Raw genomic sequence first — 21,889 nt, 5'->3', positions numbered from 1 at the left:
CTGACGAAATGATCACAATCTCATCTGAGGCAATTAATTACATGATACAAGATGTATAGCAATTAAAACATGACTTTAAAATAAACAGATAATAATACACAGAGTTTACTGTCTAATGATGGCGCCGGAAGGGATTGTGACCGCAAGGCGCTGCAGAGGGTGGTGCGTACGGCCCAGTACATCACTGGGACCAAGCTTCCTGCCATCCAGGACCTCTATACCAGGCGGTGTCAAAGACTCCAGCCACCCTAGTCATAGACTGTTCTCTCTGCTACCGCACGGCAGGCGGTACCGGAGCGCCAAGTCTAGGTCCAAAAGGCTCCTTAACAGCTTCTACCCCCAAGCCGTAAGACTGCTGAACAATTAATCAAATGGCCACCCGGACTATTTACTTTGACCCCCCCCCACCCCCACTGCTGCTACTTGCTGTTTATTATCTATGTATAGGTCACTTCACAAATTACCTCAACTAACCTGCACCCCCGCACGTTGACTCGGTACTGGTAACCCCTGTATATCGCCTCGTTATTGTTATTTTATTGTGTTACTTTTCTTTTTACTTTAGTTTATTTAGTTTTTAAAAAATCTTAATTGCATTGTTGGTTAAGGGCTTGTAATTAAGCATTTCACTGTAACGTCTACACCTGTTGTATTCGGCGCATGTGACAAATACAATTTTATTTGATTAAAATATCCTGGTATCAATGCAGTACTGGACATCAATCATAAGATATCTTGGTATCAACAAAGATGTTTTATAACTAAACCAAGATAGACCATAGCCCATCGTTTCAAATGAGAACAAATGAGTCATAGTGGGCAGAACAAGCAAGGAGGTGGGCAGAGCCAAGCACGAGCTAGCGAGATCCTATTGGCTGTGTTCTAGCATGCATTTGCATATTTCTGTTAGGCAACGCCTACTGTGTGTAGTGCGCGTGTGCAGTAATTCAATTTGCCCAAAACTTTGGCAACGGGTAAAGTCTAAAAACCATAGTCCACTCAGTTCGTAACAGATTCTAGTTTTGGGAACTGTATTGAGATAAAATGTTTCATCGATGGGAACATTTGCAGAATGTCGGCCAAAATCCATCTCGTTCCATCATCTCCCACTGCCGGCCACTGGGCTTCCTCTCACTACCATATTTGGTAGTGAGTAGAAACGCCAAGCGGATGCTTCACATTTATACATCCGGTGAAATATCCGTCTCATTGTTCTGTGGTATCAATGCAGTAGTGTCCATCAATCATAAGATATCCTGGTATCAATGCAGTAGTGTCCATCAATCATAAGATATCCTGGTATCAATGCAGTACTGGACATCAATCATAAGATATCACGGTATCAATGCAGTGGAGATCAATCATAAGATATCCTGGTATCAATGCAGTACTGGACATCAATCATAAGATATCACGGTATCAATGCAGTAGTGTCCATCAATCATAAGATATCCTGGTATCAATGCAGTACTGGACATCAATCATAAGATATCACGGTATCAATGCAGTAGTGTCCATCAATCATAAGATATCCTGGTATCAATGCAGTACTGGACATCAATCATAAGATATCACGGTATCAATGCAGTAGTGTCCATCAATCATAAGATATCCTGGTATCAATGCAGTACTGGACATCAATCATAAGATATCACGGTATCAATGCAGTAGTGGACATCAATCATAAGATATCCTGGTATCAATGCAGTGGAGATCAATCATAAGTAGAGAACATTAAGTGTTAAATCCATGTAAAATCCTCCCCATGTTGAATATTGGGTATTTATATAATCAATAAGAATTGCACGCTGCAAAACATTTTGCTATGGTGTACCCTAACAAACAGAACCCATGTGTGGACGGGTCTCCTTTGGGGGGGTCAGGGAGAGAAGGTGGTCAGTCCCGGTCGGAGGGTGGATCTTGGAAGAGCCGTTTACCGCGGGGGTTGTGAGTTGGCGTGCGGAGGGAGAGCTGCTGCAGGCTGGAACAGCCCAGCGGTGATTCGAATGGCTCCACCTACACAGATGACACAACAACAACAGCAAGATGGAGTCAGAGAAAAGTGACAACTCTTCCCAAATAACTCTTAGAATAACCGCTAAAAACACTTCTACTAAAATAACCCCTCCACACCATACCTCAAACACTTCTTCAAACGTGCTCTAGTCATGTGTGAAATGTACTGCTTCCACCACAAAAAGCACAATTGAAAATCTATACACCAAGGCTTCCTTCTCTTACCTTCATCTGTTTTGAAGGAGTTACATTCTGTTGCCCACTGTCAGGACTGAGCGTCCTCTTGGGAGGGGAGCTCTCACCCCGAGACAGAGCAGCCTTCCCCGTGTGTCCATCCTCTACAGAGCTAGCCTCCATCTTGATCCCCTCCTCCTCCGCACACCACCCAGGCTGCTCCTGAGAGGGGTCCTCAGAGCTGCTGTTCATAGGCGACCAGGTATATGCCTGACTGAAAGTGATGTCGTCCATTAGAGAGGTGTCTGTAGCATCTGCCTGAGGAGCTGCTGGAGGCTCATTTCTCCACAGCTGCCTGGGTAGGACCGATGTAGAGTGGGACTGGACACGATTGGCGTGAAGTGGGACTGCTAGGATGGGTGTAGAGAGGACGCTGGGTGCTGCTACAGGGGTTCTGTAGGGGCTGCTCCATAGAGACCAGCTAGGTGTCTGTGAGGCCAGAGGAGTGGACCGCGTAGGCCCGAAGCCTGGGGCTGCCCTGCGAGGTGTGCCTGGCAGGGGTTGGTTCTGGTCTGGTTGGTCCTGCCCCCCAGCCCCAGCCCCTCCAGCTCCAGGCTGGACCAGTAGCTCTTTGACCAGGGTTCCCAGCCGGGTGTTACGTGGGATGATGTGTCTCTTGATGGCTGAGGCCATGCCCTCCTGCTTGGCTATGACATATACACGCTTCTGTCCCCGTGTCACGGCCGTGTACACGTGTTTCCACGTCTGGACGCTGCCGTTACCCAGCACGTACACAACCGTCTCCGTCTCCGAGCCCTGATACACAGAGGGAAGGTACAGTACAACTGAATAATTCCATCAGAGAAAATGTCTAACTAGTTAGAATCTACTGAACTGCTTAGTTTAATAATACGCCATTCATAAACTGAGTAGAGACAGAAAGAGAGAGAGAGAGAAAGAGGAGGGAGAGAGAGAGAGAGAAAGGAGAGAGAGAGAAAGAAAGGAGAGAGAGAGAGAGAAAGAAAGGAGAGTGAGGGAGAGAGAAAAAGGAGAGAGTGAGAGAGGAGAGTGAGAGAGGGAGAGAATGTGTGTGGGTACCTGGAAGGTGTGTACGGTCCTAGCCCAAGTGTGTTGCAGCCTAGTCTGTGGTGTGTGTGTGTGTGTATATGTGTGTGTATATGTGTGTGTGTATGTGTATGTGTGTGTATATGTGTGTGTGGGTACCTGGAAGGTGTGTATGGTCCTAGCCCAAGTGTGTTGCAGCCTAGTCTGTGGTGTGTGTGTGTGTGTGTGTGTGTGTGTATGTGTGTGTGGGTACCTGGAAGGTGTGTATGGTCCTAGCCCAGGCGTGTTGCAGTCTACACTCTCTCTGCAGATCCCTAAAGGACACACACAGCATCCGTCCGTCACGATCATCCAGAGTCAGGTACCTCTGCTTCCTGCTCCGCTGTGAGCCCGCCTCCTCCTCTGTCACGTCCTGTCACAGGAGGAGACACAACCAAAAGAGCAGGGCTCAACCAATTAGAATTGAGCCGGCGCCAGAGCCATTGTAGTCATTGACAGCTCCGGAATAGCCTAAAAAACATGTAAACTATTGCTTAAGTGAAGGGTCCTCTCATTTTCTCACATGTTTAATGAAGAATATCTCTCCGTTGCACAGGCGTTCTTTCTCCTTCTTTTTGCTTTTCCCCCTCTCCTCTCTGTCCAGTCCAGGAAGTCTCTGCCCTGTCCTGGCCCTGTCAGCTACGTTCTCCAGGACCTCTTCTTCAGGAGACCCCTCCTTGTTCCTGTCTGCGACGTAGCCGTTCTTTGTACAGCAGACTTTATCTCCCGGCTGGAAATCAAGTCGGTTCTTGACGTTTCTGAGGTAAAAGATCAACATATCAAACCCAAAATGATCCATCTATCTATATATACACAGTGCATTCGGAAAGTATTCAGACCCCTTGACTTTTTCCACATTTTGTTACGTTACAGCCTTATTCTAAAACGGATTAACCTCTACGGGATCGGTGTGTCCCGTATACGGGACGGTTGAGCTAACGTGCGCTAATGTGATTAGCATGACTGTTGTAAGTAACAGCAAACTTTCCAGGACATAGACATGTCTTATATGGGCAGAAAGCTTAAATTCTTGTTAATCCAACTGCACTGTCCAATTTACAGTAGCTATTACAGTGACAAAATACCATGCTATTGTTTGAGGAGAGTGCACAACAACAAAAAACGAATCACGGCAACTGGTTTGATACATTCACCTCTGAAGGTAAATAATTTACTTACACTACCGGTCAAAAGTTTTAGAACACCTACTCATGCAAGTGTTTTTCCTTTATTTTGAGTATTTTCTACATTGTAGAATAATAGTGAAGACGTCAAAACTATGAAATAACACATATGGAATCATGTAGTAACCAACAAAAAAAAAGTGTTAAAAAAATCATTATATATATTTTATATTTGAGATTCTTCAAATAGCCACCCTTTGCCTTGATGACAGCTGTGCACACTCTTGGCATTCTCTCAACCAGCTTCACCTGGAATGCTTTTCCAACAGTCATATGCTGAGCACTTGTTGGCTACTTTTCCTTCACTCTGCGGTCCGACTTATCCCAAACCATCTCAATATGGTTGAGGTCGGGGGATTGTGGAGGCCAGGTAATCTGATGCAGCACTCCATCACTCTCATTGGTAAAATAGCCCTTACACAGCCTGGAGGTGTGTTGGGTCATTGTCCTGTTGAAAAACAAATTATATAGTCCCACTAAGCCCAAAACAGATGGGATGGTGTATCGCTGCAGAATGCGGTGGTAACCATGCTGGTTAAGTGTGCCTTGAATTCTAAATAAATCACAGACAGTGTCACCAGCAAAGTCCCCCCACACCATCACATCTCCTCCTCCATGCTTCACGGTGGGAAATATATATACGGAGATCATCCGTTCACCTACTCTGCGTCTCACAAAGAAATGGCGGTTGGAACCAAAACTCTCAAATTTGGACTCATCAGACCAAAGGACAGATTTCCACCGGTCTAATGTCCATTGCTCGTGTTTCTTGGCCCAAGCAAGTCTCTTCTTCTTATTGGTGTCCTTTAGTAGTGGTTTCTTTGCAGCAATTCGACCATGAAGGCCTGATTCACGCAGTCCCCTCTGAACAGTTGATGTTGAGATGTGTCTGTTACTTGAACTCTGTGAAGCATTTATTTCCACTGCAAATTCTGAGGCTGGTAACTCTAATGAACTTATCCTCTGCAGCAGAGGTAACTCTGGGTCTTCCTTTCCTGTGGCGGTCCTCATGAGAGCCAGTTTCATCATAGCGCTTGATGTTTTTTGTGACTGCACTTGAAGAAACGTTCAAAGTTCCTGAAATGTTCCGTATTGACTGACCTTCATGTCTTAAAGTAATGATGGACTGTCTTTTGTCTTTGCTTCTTGCCATAATATGGACTTGGTCTTTTACCAAATCTTCTGTATACCCCCCTACCTTGTCACAACACAACTGATTGGCTCAAACACATTAAGAAGTAAAGAAAATCCACAAATTAACTTTTAAGAAGGCACACCTGTTCATTGAAATGCATTCCAGGTGACTACCTCATGAAGCTGTTTGAGAGAATGCCAACAGTGTGCAAAGCTGTCATCAAGGCAAAGGGTGGCTATTTGAAGAATCTCAAATATAAAATATATTTTGATTTGTTTAACACTTACATGATTCCATATGTTATTTCATAGTTTTGATGTAGTTACAATGTAGAAAATTGTAAAAATGAAAACCCTTGAATGAGTGAATGAGGGGAATGAGGTGTTCTAAAACTTTTGACCGGTAGTGTACATTCAGTAATCTTGCTCTGATTTGTGATAAAATGTAGCATAGTTTTGTTTGAAACAATCCATTTTCATATTAAAATGTAGGAAGTGGGTTCTACAGGTTGTACCCCTGCTGTCTCTGGCTCCACACCCACCCCGCCCGGCCATCTAGATGTGTGAAAGTTAGTGTATAAGCTAATGATCCATCATGTATTACATTCCTGGGAGTGTGTAAACGTACATTTTGTATTACCATATCATTTTTTGTATGTTCTCTATAGTTATGTACATGAAAATTTATCAACTGACCAATTCGGCACATTTGGGCAGACTTTCTACAAAATAGTCCAGTGTTGCAATGCTTCACTGGATCAATCTGAAACTTTGCACACACCCTGCTGCCATCTAGTGGCCAAAATCTATATTGTGCCTAAACTGCAATGCTATTAAATAAAAACAATTATTCATCAATCTACACACGATACCCCATAATGAGTGAAAACAGGTTTGTAGAAACCTTATTTACATAAGTATTCAGACCCTTTGCTATGAGACTCAAAATTGAGCTCAGGTGCATCCTGTTTCCATTGATCATCCTTGAGATGTTTCTATAACAATATAACAACCGGGGGAGAAGGGCCTTGGTCAGGGAGGTGACCAAGAACCCGATGTTCACTCTGACAGAGCTCCAAAGTTCCTCTGTGGAGATGGCAGAAACTTCCAGAAGGACAATCATCTCTGCAGCACTCCACCAATCAGGCCTTTATGGTAGAGTGGCCAGACGGAAGCCACTCCTCAGTAAAATGCACATGACAGCTCGCTTGGAGTTTGCCAAAAGGCACCTAAAGGACTATCAGACCATGAGAAACAAGATTCTCTGGTCTGATGAAACCAAGATTGAACTCTTTGGCCTGAATGCCAAGCGTCACGTCTGGAGGAAACCTGGCACCAACCCTACCGTGAAGCATGGTGGTGGCAGCATCATACTGTGGGAATGTTTTTCACCGGCAGGGACTGGGAGACTAGTCAGGATCGAGGGAAAGATGAACGGAGCAAAGTTCAAAGAGATCCTTGATGAAAACCTATTCCAGAGCGCTCAGGACCTCAGACTGGGGCGAAGGTTCACCTTCCAACAGGACAACGACCCTAAGCACACAGCCAAGACAACGCAGGAGTGGCTTCGGGACAAGTCTCTGAATGTCCTTGAGTGGCCCAGCCAGAGCCCGGACTTGAACCCGATCGAACATCTCTGGAGAGACCGGAAAATAGCTGTGCAGCGACGCTCCCCATCCAACCTGACAGAGCTTGAGAGGATCTGCAGAGAAGAATGGGAGAAACTCCCCAAATACAGGTGTGCCAAGCTTGTAGCGTCATACTCAAGAAGACTTGAGGCTGTAATCGCTGCCAAAGATGCTTCAACAAAGTACTGAGTAAAGGGTCTGAATACTTATGTAAACGTTTCCGTTTTTTATATTTAATAAATGTGGAAAAAATTCTAAAAACCTGTTTTTTGCTTTGTCATTATGGGGATTGATGAAGAAAAAAAACGATTTAATCCATTTTAGAATAAGGCTGTAATGTAACAAAATGTGGAAAAAGTCAAGGGGTCTGAATACTTTCCGAATGCACTGTATGTATACAGCTAATGAGACCTGCTGGACTTTCTAATAGAAACAAACAGGGTCTAGGAGTGGAGTAAACTCCCCTCTGCCTCATCACATCGCAGATTCTTCCTTTTTATAACTGGTACAACAGCTCTATCCGGTGGTCCACTAATACATAGCAGTAGAAACAACATCTCTTCTAACAACATATCTTCTAATAGCAGTAGAAACATCATCTCTTCTAACAACATCTCTTCCAATAGCAGTAGAAACAACATCTCTTCTAACAACATCTCTTCTAACAACATCTCTTCTAATAGCAGTAGAAACAACATCTCTTCTAACAACATCTCTTCTAATAGCAGTAGAAACAACATCTCTTCTAACATTTACATTACATTTACATTTTAGTCATTTAGCAGACGCTCTTATCCAGAGCGACTTACAGTTAGTGAATACATATTTTTTTTATACTGGCCCCCCGTGGGAATCGTACCCACAACCCTGGCGTTGCAAACGCCACGCTCTATCAACTGAGCTACATCCCTGCCGGCCATTCCCTCCCTTACCCTGGACGACGCTGGGCCAATTGTGCGCCGCCCATGAGTCTCCCGGTTGCGGCCGGCTGCGACAGAGCCTGGATTCGAACCAGGATCTAGTGGCACAGTTAGCACTGCGATGCAGTGCCTTAGACCACTGCGCCACTCAGGAGTAGCAACATCTACTCTCAGGAGTAGCAACTAACAACATCTCTTCTAACAACATCTCTTCTAATAGCAGTAGAAACAACATCTCTTCTAACAACATCTCTTCTAACAACATCTCTTCCAATAGCAGTAGAAACAACATCTCTTCTAACAACATCTCTTCTAATAGCAGTAGAAACAACATCTCTTCTAACAACATCTCTTCCAATAGCAGTAGAAACAACATCTCTTCTAACAACATCTCTTCTAACAACATCTCTTCTAATAGCAGTAGAAACAACATCTCTTCTAACAACATATCTTCCAATAGCAGTAGAAACAACATCTCTTCTAACAACATCTCTTCCAATAGCAGTAGAAACAACATCTCTTCTAACAACATCTCTTCCAATAGCAGTAGAAACAACATCTCTTCTAACAACATCTCTTCCAATAGCAGTAGAAACAACATCTCTTCTAATAGCAGTAGAAACAACATCTCTTCCAATAGCAGTAGAAACAACATCTCTTCCAATAGCAGTAGAAACAACATCTATTCTAACAACATCTCTTCCAATAGCAGTAGAAACAACATCTCTTCTAATAGCAGTAGAAACAACATCTCTTCCAATAGCAGTAGAAACAACATCTCTTCCAATAGCAGTAGAAACAACATCTCTTCTAATAGCAGTAGAAACAACATCTCTTCTAACAACATCTCTTCCAATAGCAGTAGAAACAACATCTCTTCTAATAGCAGTAGAAACAACATCTCTTCCAATAGCAGTAGAAACAACATCTCTTCTAACAACATCTCTTCCAATAGCAGTAGAAACAACATATCTTCTAATAGCAGTAGAAACAACATCTCTTCTAACAACATCTCTTCCAATAGCAGTAGAAACAACATATCTTCTAATAGCAGTAGAAACAACATCTCTTCCAATAGCAGTAGAAACAACATCTCTTCTAACAACATCTCTTCCAATAGCAGTAGAAACAACATCTCTTCTAATAGCAGTAGAAACAACATCTCTTCCAATAGCAGTAGAAACAACATCTCTTCCAATAGCAGTAGAAACAACATCTCGTCCAATAGCAGTAGAAACAACATCTCTTCTAATAGCAGTAGAAACAACATCTCTTCCAATAGCAGTAGAAACAAAATCTCTTCCAATAGCAGTAGAAACAACATCTCTTCCAATAGCAGTAGAAACAACATCTCTTCCAATAGCAGTAGAAACAACATCTCTTCTAATAGCAGTAGAAACAACATCTCTTCCAATAGTAGTAGAAACAACATCTCTTCCAATAGCAGTAGAAACAACATCTCTTCTAACAACATCTCTTCCAATAGCAGTAGAAACAACATCTCTTCCAATAGCAGTAGAAACAACATCTCTTCCAATAGCAGTAGAAACAACATCTCTTCTAACAACATCTCTTCCAATAGTAGTAGAAACAACATCTCTTCCAATAGCAGTAGAAACAACATCTCTTCTAACAACATCTCTTCTAATAGCAGTAGAAACAACATCTCTTCCAATAGTAGTAGAAACAACATCTCTTCCAATAGTAGTAGAAACAACATCTCTTCCAATAGCAGTAGAAACAACATCTCTTCTAACAACATCTCTTCTAATAGCAGTAGAAACAACATCTCTTCCAATAGTAGTAGAAACAACATCTCTTCCAATAGCAGTAGAAACAACAACTCTTCCAATAGCAGTAGAAACAACATCTCTTCCAATAGCAGTAGAAACAACATCTCTTCCAATAGCAGTAGAAACAACATCTCTTCCAATAGCAGTAGAAACAACATCTCTTCCAATAGCAGTAGAAACAACATCTCTTCCAATAGCAGTAGAAACAACATCTCTTCCAATAGCAGTAGAAACAACATCTCTTCCAATAGCAGTAGAAACAACATATCTTCTAACAACATATCTTCTAATAGCAGTAGAAACATCATCTCTTCCAATAGCAGTAGAAACAACATCTCTTCTAACAACATCTCTTCCAATAGCAGTAGAAACAACATCTCTTCTAATAGCAGTAGAAACAACATCTCTTCCAATAGCAGTAGAAACAACATCTCTTCTAACAACATCTCTTCCAATAGCAGTAGAAACAACATCTCTTCTAACACCATCTCTTCTAATAGCAGTAGAAACATCATCTCTTCCAATAGCAGTAGAAACAACATCTCTTCCAATAGCAGTAGAAACAACATCTCTTCCAATAGCAGTAGAAACAACATATCTTCTAATAGCAGTAGAAACAACATCTCTTCCAATAGCAGTAGAAACAACATCTCTTCTAACAACATCTCTTCCAATAGCAGTAGAAACAACATCTCTTCTAACAACATCTCTTCTAATAGCAGTAGAAACAACATCTCTTCCAATAGTAGTAGAAACAACATCTCTTCCAATAGCAGTAGAAACAACATCTCTTCCAATAGCAGTAGAAACAACATCTCTTCCAATAGCAGTAGAAACAACATATCTTCTAACAACATCTCTTCCAATAGCAGTAGAAACAACATCTCTTCTAATAGCAGTAGAAACAACATATCTTCCAATAGCAGTAGAAACAACATCTCTTCTAACAACATCTCTTCCAATAGCAGTAGAAACAACATATCTTCTAACAACATCTCTTCTAATAGCAGTAGAAACATCATCTCTTCCAATAGCAGTAGAAACAACATCTCTTCCAATAGCAGTAGAAACAACATCTCTTCCAATAGCAGTAGAAACAACATATCTTCTAATAGCAGTAGAAACAACATCTCTTCCAATAGCAGTAGAAACAACATCTCTTCTAACAACATCTCTTCCAATAGCAGTAGAAACAACATCTCTTCTAACAACATCTCTTCTAATAGCAGTGGAAACATCATCTCTTCCAATAGCAGTAGAAGCATCATCTCTTCCAATAGCAGTAGAAACAACATCTCTTCCAATAGCAGTAGAAACATCTCATCCAATAGCAGTAGAAACAACATCTATTCTAATAGCAGTAGAAACAACATCTCTTCCAATAGCAGTAGAAACAACATCTCTTCCAATAGCAGTAGAAACAACATCTATTCCAATAGCAGTAGAAACAACATCTCTTCCAATAGCAGTAGAAACAACATCTCTTCCAATAGCAGTAGAAACAACATCTCTTCCAATAGCAGTAGAAACAACATCTCTTCCAATAGCAGTAGAAACAACATATCTTCTAACAACATCTCTTCCAATAGCAGTAGAAACAACATCTCTTCTAATAGCAGTAGAAACAACATCTCTTCCAATAGCAGTAGAAACAACATCTCTTCTAACAACATCTCTTCCAATAGCAGTAGAAACAACATATCTCCTAACAACATCTCTTCTAATAGCAGTAGAAACATCATCTCTTCCAATAGCAGTAGAAACAACATCTCTTCCAATAGCAGTAGAAACAACATCTCTTCCAATAGCAGTAGAAACAACATATCTTCTAATAGCAGTAGAAACAACATCTCTTCCAATAGCAGTAGAAACAACATCTCTTCTAACAACATCTCTTCCAATAGCAGTAGAAACAACATCTCTTCTAACAACATCTCTTCTAATAGCAGTGGAAACATCATCTCTTCCAATAGCAGTAGAAGCATCATCTCTTCCAATAGCAGTAGAAACAACATCTCTTCCAATAGCAGTAGAAACATCTCGTCCAATAGCAGTAGAAACAACATCTCTTCTAATAGCAGTAGAAACAACATCTCTTCCAATAGCAGTAGAAACAACATCTCTTCTAACAACATCTCTTCCAATAGCAGTAGAAACAACATCTCTTCTAACAACATCTCTTCTAATAGCAGTAGAAACAACATATCTTCCAATAGTAGTAGAAACAACATCTCTTCCAATAGCAGTAGAAACAACATCTCTTCCAATAGCAGTAGAAACAACATCTCTTCCAATAGCAGTAGAAACAACATCTCTTCCAATAGCAGTAGAAACAACATATCTTCTAACAACATATCTTCTAATAGCAGTAGAAACATCATCTCTTCCAATAGCAGTAGAAACATCTCTTCTAACAACATCTCTTCCAATAGCAGTAGAAACAACATCTCTTCTAATAGCAGTAGAAACAACATCTCTTCCAATAGCAGTAGAAACAACATCTCTTCTAACAACATCTCTTCCAATAGCAGTAGAAACAACATCTCTTCTAACAACATCTCTTCTAATAGCAGTAGAAACATCATCTCTTCCAATAGCAGTAGAAACAACATCTCTTCCAATAGCAGTAGAAACAACATATCTTCTAATAGCAGTAGAAACAACATATCTTCCAATAGCAGTAGAAACAACATCTCTTCTAACAACATCTCTTCCAATAGCAGTAGAAACAACATCTCTTCTAACAACATCTCTTCTAATAGCAGTAGAAACATCATCTCTTCCAATAGCAGTAGAAACATCATCTCTTCCAATAGCAGTAGAAACAACATCTCTTCCAATAGCAGTAGAAACAACATCTCTTCTAATAGCAGTAGAAACAACATCTCTTCCAATAGCAGTAGAAACAACATCTCTTCTAACAACATCTCTTCTAATAGCAGTAGAAACAACATATCTTCCAATAGTAGTAGAAACAACATCTCTTCCAATAGCAGTAGAAACAACATCTCTTCTAACAACATGTCTTCCAATAGCAGTAGAAACAACATATCTTCTAACAACATCTCTTCCAATAGCAGTAGAAACAACATCTCTTCTAACAACATCTCTTCCAATAGCAGTAGAAACATCTCTTCTAACAACATATCTTCTAATAGCAGTAGAAACAACATCTCTTCCAATAGCAGTAGAAACAACATCTCTTCCAATAACAGTAGAAACAACATCTCTTCCAATAGCAGTAGAAACAACATCTCTTCTAACAACATCTCTTCCAATAGCAGTAGAAGCATCATCTCTTCCAATAGCAGTAGAAACAACATCTCTTCCAATAGCAGTAGAAACAACATATCTTCTAATAGCAGTAGAAACAACATCTCTTCCAATAGCAGTAGAAACAACATCTCTTCCAATAGCAGTAGAAACAACATCTCTTCTAACAACATCTCTTCCAATAGCAGTAGAAACAACATCTATTCTAACAACATCTATTCTAATAGCAGTAGAAACATCATCTCTTCCAATAGCAGTAGAAACAACATCTCTTCCAATAGCAGTAGAAACAACATCTCTTCCAATAGCAGTAGAAACAACATATCTTCTAATAGCAGTAGAAACAACATCTCTTCCAATAGCAGTAGAAACAACATCTCTTCTAACAACATCTCTTCTAATAGCAGTAGAAACAACATCTCTTCCAATAGTAGTAGAAACAACATCTCTTCCAATAGCAGTAGAAACAACAACTCTTCCAATAGCAGTAGAAACAACATCTCTTCCAATAGCAGTAGAAACAACATCTCTTCCAATAGCAGTAGAAACAACATCTCTTCCAATAGCAGTAGAAACAACATCTCTTCCAATAGCAGTAGAAACAACATCTCTTCCAATAGCAGTAGAAACAACATCTCTTCCAATAGCAGTAGAAACAACATCTCTTCCAATAGCAGTAGAAACAACATCTCTTCCAATAGCAGTAGAAACAACATATCTTCTAATAGCAGTAGAAACATCATCTCTTCCAATAGCAGTAGAAACAACATCTCTTCTAACAACATATCTTCCAATAGCAGTAGAAACAACATCTATTCTAATAGCAGTAGAAACAACATCTCTTCCAATAGCAGTAGAAACAACATATCTTCTAACAACATCTCTTCCAATAGCAGTAGAAACAACATCTCTTCTAACAACATCTCTTCTAATAGCAGTAGAAACATCATCTCTTCCAATAGCAGTAGAAACAACATCTCTTCCAATAGCAGTAGAAACAACATCTCTTCCAATAGCAGTAGAAACAACATATCTTCTAATAGCAGTAGAAACAACATCTCTTCCAATAGCAGTAGAAACAACATCTTCTAACAACATCTCTTCCAATAGCAGTAGAAACAACATCTCTTCTAACAACATCTCTTCTAATAGCAGTAGAAACAACATCTCTTCCAATAGCAGTAGAAACATCATCTCTTCCAATAGCAGTAGAAACAACATCTCTTCCAATAGCAGTAGAAACATCTCGTCCAATAGCAGTAGAAACAACATCTCTTCTAATAGCAGTAGAAACAACATCTCTTCCAATAGCAGTAGAAACAACATCTCTTCTAACAACATCTCTTCCAATAGCAGTAGAAACAACATCTCTTCTAACAACATCTCTTCTAATAGCAGTAGAAACAACATATCTTCCAATAGTAGTAGAAACAACATCTCTTCCAATAGCAGTAGAAACAACATCTCTTCTAACAACATGTCTTCCAATAGCAGTAGAAACAACATATCTTCTAACAACATCTCTTCCAATAGCAGTAGAAACATCATCTCTTCCAATAGCAGTAGAAACAACATCTCTTCCAATAGCAGTAGAAACAACATCTCTTCCAATAGCAGTAGAAACAACATATCTTCTAATAGCAGTAGAAACAACATCTCTTCCAATAGCAGTAGAAACAACATCTCTTCTAACAACATCTCTTCCAATAGCAGTAGAAACAACATCTCTTCTAACAACATCTCTTCTAATAGCAGTAGAAACAGCATATCTTCCAATAGCAGTAGAAACATCATCTCTTCCAATAGCAGTAGAAACAACATCTCTTCCAATAGCAGTAGAAACATCTCATCCAATAGCAGTAGAAACAACATCTCTTCTAATAGCAGTAGAAACAACATCTCTTCCAATAGCAGTAGAAACAACATCTCTTCTAACAACATCTCTTCCAATAGCAGTAGAAACAACATCTCTTCTAACAACATCTCTTCTAATAGCAGTAGAAACAACATATCTTCCAATAGTAGTAGAAACAACATCTCTTCTAACAACATGTCTTCCAATAGCAGTAGAAACAACATCTCTTCTAACAACATCTCTTCCAATAGCAGTAGAAACATCTCTTCTAACAACATATCTTCTAATAGCAGTAGAAACAACATCTCTTCCAATAGCAGTAGAAACAACATCTCTTCCAATAGCAGTAGAAACAACATCTCTTCCAATAGCAGTAGAAACAACATCTCTTCTAATAGCAGTAGAAACAACATCTCTTCCAATAGCAGTAGAAACAACATCTCTTCCAATAGCAGTAGAAACAACATCTCTTCTAATAGCAGTAGAAACAACATCTCTTCCAATAGAAGTAGAAACATCATCTCTTCCAATAGCAGTAGAAACAACATCTCTTCCAATAGCAGTAGAAACATCTCGTCCAATAGCAGTAGAAACAACATCTCTTCTAATAGCAGTAGAAACAACATCTCTTCCAATAGCAGTAGAAACAACATCTCTTCTAACAACATCTCTTCCAATAGCAGTAGAAACAACATCTCTTCTAACAACATCTCTTCTAATAGCAGTAGAAACAACATATCTTCCAATAGTAGTAGAAACAACATCTCTTCCAATAGCAGTAGAAACAACATCTCTTCTAACAACATGTCTTCCAATAGCAGTAGAAACAACATATCTTCTAACAACATCTCTTCCAATAGCAGTAGAAACATCATCTCTTCCAATAGCAGTAGAAACAACATCTCTTCCAATAGCAGTAGAAACAACATCTCTTCCAATAGCAGTAGAAACAACATATCTTCTAATAGCAGTAGAAACAACATCTCTTCCAATAGCAGTAGAAACAACATCTCTTCTAACAACATCTCTTCCAATAGCAGTAGAAACAACATCTCTTCTAACAACATCTCTTCTAATAGCAGTAGAAACAGCATCTCTTCCAATAGCAGTAGAAACATCATCTCTTCCAATAGCAGTAGAAACAACATCTCTTCCAATAGCAGTAGAAACATCTCATCCAATAGCAGTAGAAACAACATCTCTTATAATAGCAGTAGAAACAACATCTCTTCCAATAGCAGTAGAAACAACATCTCTTCTAACAACATCTCTTCCAATAGCAGTAGAAACAACATATCTTCCAATAGTAGTAGAAACAACATCTCTTCTAACAACATGTCTTCCAATAGCAGTAGAAACAACATCTCTTCTAACAACATCTCTTCCAATAGCAGTAGAAACATCTCTTCTAACAACATATCTTCTAATAGCAGTAGAAACAACATCTCTTCCAATAGCAGTAGAAACAACATCTCTTCCAATAGCAGTAGAAACAACATCTCTTCCAATAGCAGTAGAAACAACATCTCTTCTAATAGCAGTAGAAACAACATCTCTTCCAATAGCAGTAGAAACAACATCTCTTCCAATAGCAGTAGAAACAACATCTCTTCTAATAGCAGTAGAAACAACATCTCTTCCAATAGCAGTAGAAACAACATCTCTTCTAATAGCAGTAGAAACAACATCTCTTCCAATAGCAGTAGAAACAACATCTCTTCTAAAAGCAGTAGAAACAACATCTCTTCTAATAGCAGTAGAAACAACATCTCTTCCAATAGCAGTAGAAACAACATCTCTTCCAATAGCAGTAGAAACATCATATCTTCTAACATATCTTCCAATAGCAGTAGAAACAACATCTCTTCCAATAGCAGTAGAAACAACATCTCTTCCAATAGCAGTAGAAACAACATCTCTTCTAATAGCAGTAGAAACAACATCTCTTCCAATAGCAGTAGAAACAACATCTCTTCTAATAGCAGTAGAAACAACATCTCTTCCAATAGCAGTAGAAACAACATCTCTTCCAATAGCAGTAGAAACAACATCTCTTCTAAAAGCAGTAGAAACAACATCTCTTCTAATAGCAGTAGAAACAACATCTCTTCCAATAGCAGTAGAAACATCATATCTTCTAACATCTCTTCTAATAGCAGTAGAAACAACATCTCTTCCAATAGCAGTAGAAACAACATCTCTTCCAATAGCAGTAGAAACAACATCTCTTCTAATAGCAGTAGAAACAACATCTCTTCCAATAGCAGTAGAAACAACATCTCTTCTAATAGCAGTAGAAACAACATCTCTTCCAATAGCAGTAGAAACAACATCTCTTCTAAAAGCAGTAGAAACAACATCTCTTCTAATAGCAGTAGAAACAACATCTCTTCCAATAGCAGTAGAAACAACATCTCTTCCAATAGCAGTAGAAACATCATATCTTCTAACATATCTTCCAATAGCAGTAGAAACAACATCTCTTCCAATAGCAGTAGAAACAACATCTCTTCCAATAGCAGTAGAAACAACATCTCTTCTAATAGCAGTAGAAACAACATCTCTTCCAATAGCAGTAGAAACAACATCTCTTCTAATAGCAGTAGAAACAACATCTCTTCCAATAGCAGTAGAAACAACATCTCTTCCAATAGCAGTAGAAACAACATCTCTTCTAAAAGCAGTAGAAACAACATCTCTTCTAATAGCAGTAGAAACAACATCTCTTCCAATAGCAGTAGAAACATCATATCTTCTAACATCTCTTCTAATAGCAGTAGAAACAACATCTCTTCCAATAGCAGTAGAAACAACATCTCTTCCAACATCTCTTCCAATAGCAGTAGAAACAACATCTCTTCTAACATCTCTTCCAATAGCAGTAGAAACAACATATCTTCTAATAGCAGTAGAAACAACATCTCTTTCAATAGCAGTAGAAACAACATCTCTTCCAATAGCAGTAGAAACAACATCTCTTCCAATAGCAGTAGTGACTTACTTGGTGCGGTGGTTGCAGTAATGCTTGCAGCAAAGCTCATTGATCAAGGCACACTCCCTCCTGCAAAAGAAATGGAGGTACAGTTAAGATACAGGTCAAACAATGGTGTAGAGAAGCCCTCTACATATCTGACCACCCTACTCTCCTATAGCATCAATGGTGCAGATAAACCCTCTACACTACTGGTCAAAAGTTTTAGAACACCTACTAATTAAAGGGTTTTTCTTTCTTTTTACTATTTTCTACATTGTAGAATAATCGTGAAGACATCAAAACTATGGAATAACACATATGGAATCATGTAGTAACCAGAAAAGTGTTAAACTATTCTTCAAATAGCCACCCTTTGCCTTGATGACAGCTTTGCACACTCTTGGCATTCTCTCAACCAGCTTCACCTGGAATGCTTTGCTAACAGTCTTGAAGGAGTTCCCACATATGCTGAGCACTTGTTGGCTGCTTTTCCTTTACTCTGCAGTCCAACTCATCCCAAATCATCTCAATTTGGTTGAGGTCGGGGGATTGTGGAGGCCAGGTCATCTGATGCAGCACTCCATCACTCTCCTTCTTGGTAAAATAGCCCATACACAGCCTGGAGGTGTGTTGGGTAATTGTCCTGTTGAAAAACAAATGATAGTCCCACTAAGCCCAAACCAGATGGGATGGCGTATTGCTGCAGAATGCTGTGGTAGCCATGCTGGTTAAGTGTGCCTTGAATTCTAAATAAATCACAGACAGTGTCACCAGCAAAGCACCCCCACACCATAACACCTCCTCCTCCATGCTTCACGGTGGGAAATACACATGCAGAGCTCATCCGTTCACCCACACGCGTCTCACAAAGACACGGCGGTTGGAACCAAAAATCTCAAATTTGGACTCCAGACCAAAGGACAATTTTCCACCGGTCTAATGTCCATTGCTCGTGTTTCTTGGCCCAAGCAAGTCTCTTCTTCTTATTGGTGTCCTTTAGTAGTGGTTTCTTTGCAGCGATTCGACCAAGAAGGCCTGATTCACACAGTCCCCTCTGAACAGTTGATGTTGAGATGTGTCTGTGACTTGAACTCTGTGTATTTATTTGGGCTGCAAATTCTGAAGCTGGTAACTCTAATGAACGTATCCTCTGCAGCAGAGGTAACTCTGGGTCTTCCATTCCTGTGGTGGTCCTCATGAGAGCCAGTTTCATCATAGCGCTTGATGGTTTTTGCGACTGCACTTGAAGAAACGTTCAAAGTTCTTGAAATGTTCCGTATTGACTGACTTTCATGCCTTAAAGTAATGATGGACTGTCGTTTCTCTTTGCTTATTTGAGCTGTTCTTGCCATAATATGGACTTGGTATTTTACCAAATAGGGCTATCTTCTGTATTCCTCATTAAGCTGGTTGAGAGAATGCCAACAGTGTGCACAGCTGTCATCAAGTCAAAAGGGTGGCTATTTGAAGAATCTCAAATACAAAATATGTTTTGATTAGTTTAACACTTTTTTTGGTTACTACATGATTCCATATGTGTTATTTCATAGTTTTGATGTCTTCACTATTATTCTACAATGTAGAAAATAGTAAAAAAATAAAGAAAAACCCTGGAATGAGTAGGTGTTCTAAAACTTTTGACCGGTAGTGTACACATCTGATCACTCTACTCCCCTATCGCATCAATGGTGTAGAGAAACCCTTTACATATCTGACCATCCTACTGTCCTATACATGTCTTACCTTCTGAAGGCAATGAACTGTGACGTGGTATCATTCTTCAGTCCTGGAGCAGCGTTCAGTAATAGTTCGATAGCCACCTGGAGGTCTGAAAAAAACGACATCAATTGTGTTGCTTTATATTGTGAGTTTTACGGGTTTTCAGCACAGAGCCCGTACCGAGCCTGTAAGATGGAGTCCGTGGTGTCCTCACCATAGACAGAGTCCTCGTTGGTGTTGGGCAGCAGGATGAGGATGAACCTCTTGTCTTCAGAGGGCATGGTGTAACTCCCATTCAGATCCAAGATGGCGTCGTAGTGGAGCGGTCTGAAAGTATGCTTCATCCCCATCTCGGCGATTCTGAAAGAAAAAAAGGACAGACGCAGGATCTCTCCTTTCTCATGGTCAGTCATGGCATCAGGACATGATAAGAACATTTGTCAAAAATCTAGCTTACAGAATTTGCAATTTAAACAATCAAGAAAATGTTATAATGCATTTTATATCTGAATTTGCAAAGTTGTATCTAAAATTCTGGATATTCTAGCTACATATTGAATTTTATTATATATATATATATATATATATATATATATATATATATATATATATATATATATATATATATATATATATATATCAAAGAATGACTGTGGCATTTCTATGTTTGTTGGAAAACTAAAGACAAAAACCAATGTCATATTTACAGTCCGGCGTTGTTGACGATGAGTTGAGACTCAGCTCTGTGGTTGGTCCTCATCTCGATGGCCCAGTGAGCCCGGCCCAGACTGTGGAACAGGTCATACAAGGTGTTGCCTGGCTGGATACTGGGCAGCTGACGCACATCGCCTAGACAACCAGAGCTACACCTTCACATACGGTAGCTGGAGCCCAGACCTGACTAGCCTCCATTATGGCAGACATATGGCTAACTACACAAGGCTAACCTAGAACAGGTCATACAAGGTGTTGCCTGGCTGGATACTGGGCAGCTGACAGCGTCCCCTAGACAAACAGTCAGCCAGCAAGTCCTAAACCTTAAGTGTTTGCAGGATAGGTTTAAGCAGCGTAGTCTCATCTCATTCCGATAATGAGGAGTTTATTGGGATACAAGGTGATTTGAAGGCAATGTAGGAACACAAGTGTGTTCCATTAACATTGTACAGGACAGGAAGTCCTCTCCTTAACTAACTATGTTCCAGCTTCACACCCAACAAGTGTTGACATCATACTTTACACGTTTCACATTGTACAGCTTAAACCTGAGCTTAAAACCCAACGTACCCAGAAAGACAAACTTCCTGAGCTGTGCGTGTTTGGTGAGCATGGTGAGGACAGAGTGGAGGAGCTGAACGCACACCAGACTGCCCTCATCCACCACCAACACACGAACACAGGCAAACTTCCACTCCTCAGGAACCCCATTAAGGTCTTTCTTGGCCTGCATGAAACTCCACAGCACCTGAGAGCGAGGGATGACAGGGGAGAGTGAGGGATGACAGGGTAGAGCGAGGGATGACAGGGGAGAGTGAGGGATGACAGGGAAGAGCGAGGGATGACAGGGAAGAGCGGGGGATGACAGGGAAGAGTGAGGGATGACAGGGGAGAGTGAGGGATGACAGGGAAGAGCGAGGGATGACAGGGAAGAGCGAGGGATGACAGGGAAGAGCGGGGGATGACAGGGAAGAGCGAGGGATGACAGGGAAGAGCGGGGGATGACAGGGAAGAGCGAGGGATGACAGGGCAGAGCGAGGGATGACAGGAGAGTGAGGGATGACAGGTAAGAGTGAGGGATGACAGGGAAGAGTGAGGGATGACAGGGAAGAGTGAGGGATGACAGGGAAGAGCGAGGGATGACAGGGAAGAGCGAGGGATGACAGGGAAGAGTGAGGGATGACAGGGCAGAGCGAGGGATGACAGGGAAGAGTGAGGGATGACAGGGTAGAGCGAGGGATGACAGGGTAGAGTGAGGATGACAGGGTGGAGCGAGGATGACAGGGAAGAGTGAGGGATGACAGGGAAGAGTGAGGGATGATATGTGGCTACTGACAGTGAATATGGCAGCTGACGGTGACAGGCTAATGTTTGCCATTCAGAAACCTGTTCTGTACCTTG

At 40.5% G+C, this 21,889-nt stretch overlaps 1 protein-coding gene across 1 annotated transcript; it reads right to left on the bottom strand.

Annotated features, from left to right (window-relative positions):
* Window positions 1-958: 958 nt before the first annotated feature.
* On the bottom strand, window positions 959-21,753 carry LOC311124518 (DNA helicase B-like). The gene is made up of 9 exons (XM_084198650.1): window positions 21,059-21,753; window positions 20,482-20,623; window positions 19,989-20,134; window positions 19,799-19,883; window positions 18,083-18,142; window positions 3,818-4,052; window positions 3,509-3,667; window positions 2,242-3,006; window positions 959-2,016 (listed from the first exon to the last, which is right to left on the bottom strand). The coding sequence occupies exons 1-9, from the start codon at window positions 21,219-21,221 to the stop codon at window positions 1,897-1,899; spliced, it is 1,875 nt and encodes a 624-aa protein (XP_084054776.1). The 5' UTR covers window positions 21,222-21,753; the 3' UTR covers window positions 959-1,896.
* Between the last annotated feature and the right edge of the window lie 136 nt (window positions 21,754-21,889).

Source organism: Coregonus lavaretus (genome assembly GCF_964263955.1).
Source record: "Coregonus lavaretus genome assembly, contig: HAP1_SCAFFOLD_6207, whole genome shotgun sequence".
NCBI classification, from domain to species: domain Eukaryota; kingdom Metazoa; phylum Chordata; class Actinopteri; order Salmoniformes; family Salmonidae; genus Coregonus; species Coregonus lavaretus.
This window is presented reverse-complemented; position numbering and strand designations above follow the sequence as displayed.

Bases quoted from the DNA above. Each gene is read 5' to 3' on its own strand.
- LOC311124518 (XM_084198650.1), bottom strand. From the start codon at position 21,221: ATGCAGGCCAAGAAAGACCTTAATGGGGTTCCTGAGGAGTGGAAGTTT. The intron at 20,624-21,058 runs GTACGTTGGGTT...CTGGTTGTCTAG, and splicing joins CAGGAAGTTTGTCTTTCTGG to GCGATGTGCGTCAGCTGCCC. The intron at 18,143-19,798 runs GTAAGACATGTA...TTTCTTTTGCAG, and splicing joins CAGTTCATTGCCTTCAGAAG to GAGGGAGTGTGCCTTGATCA.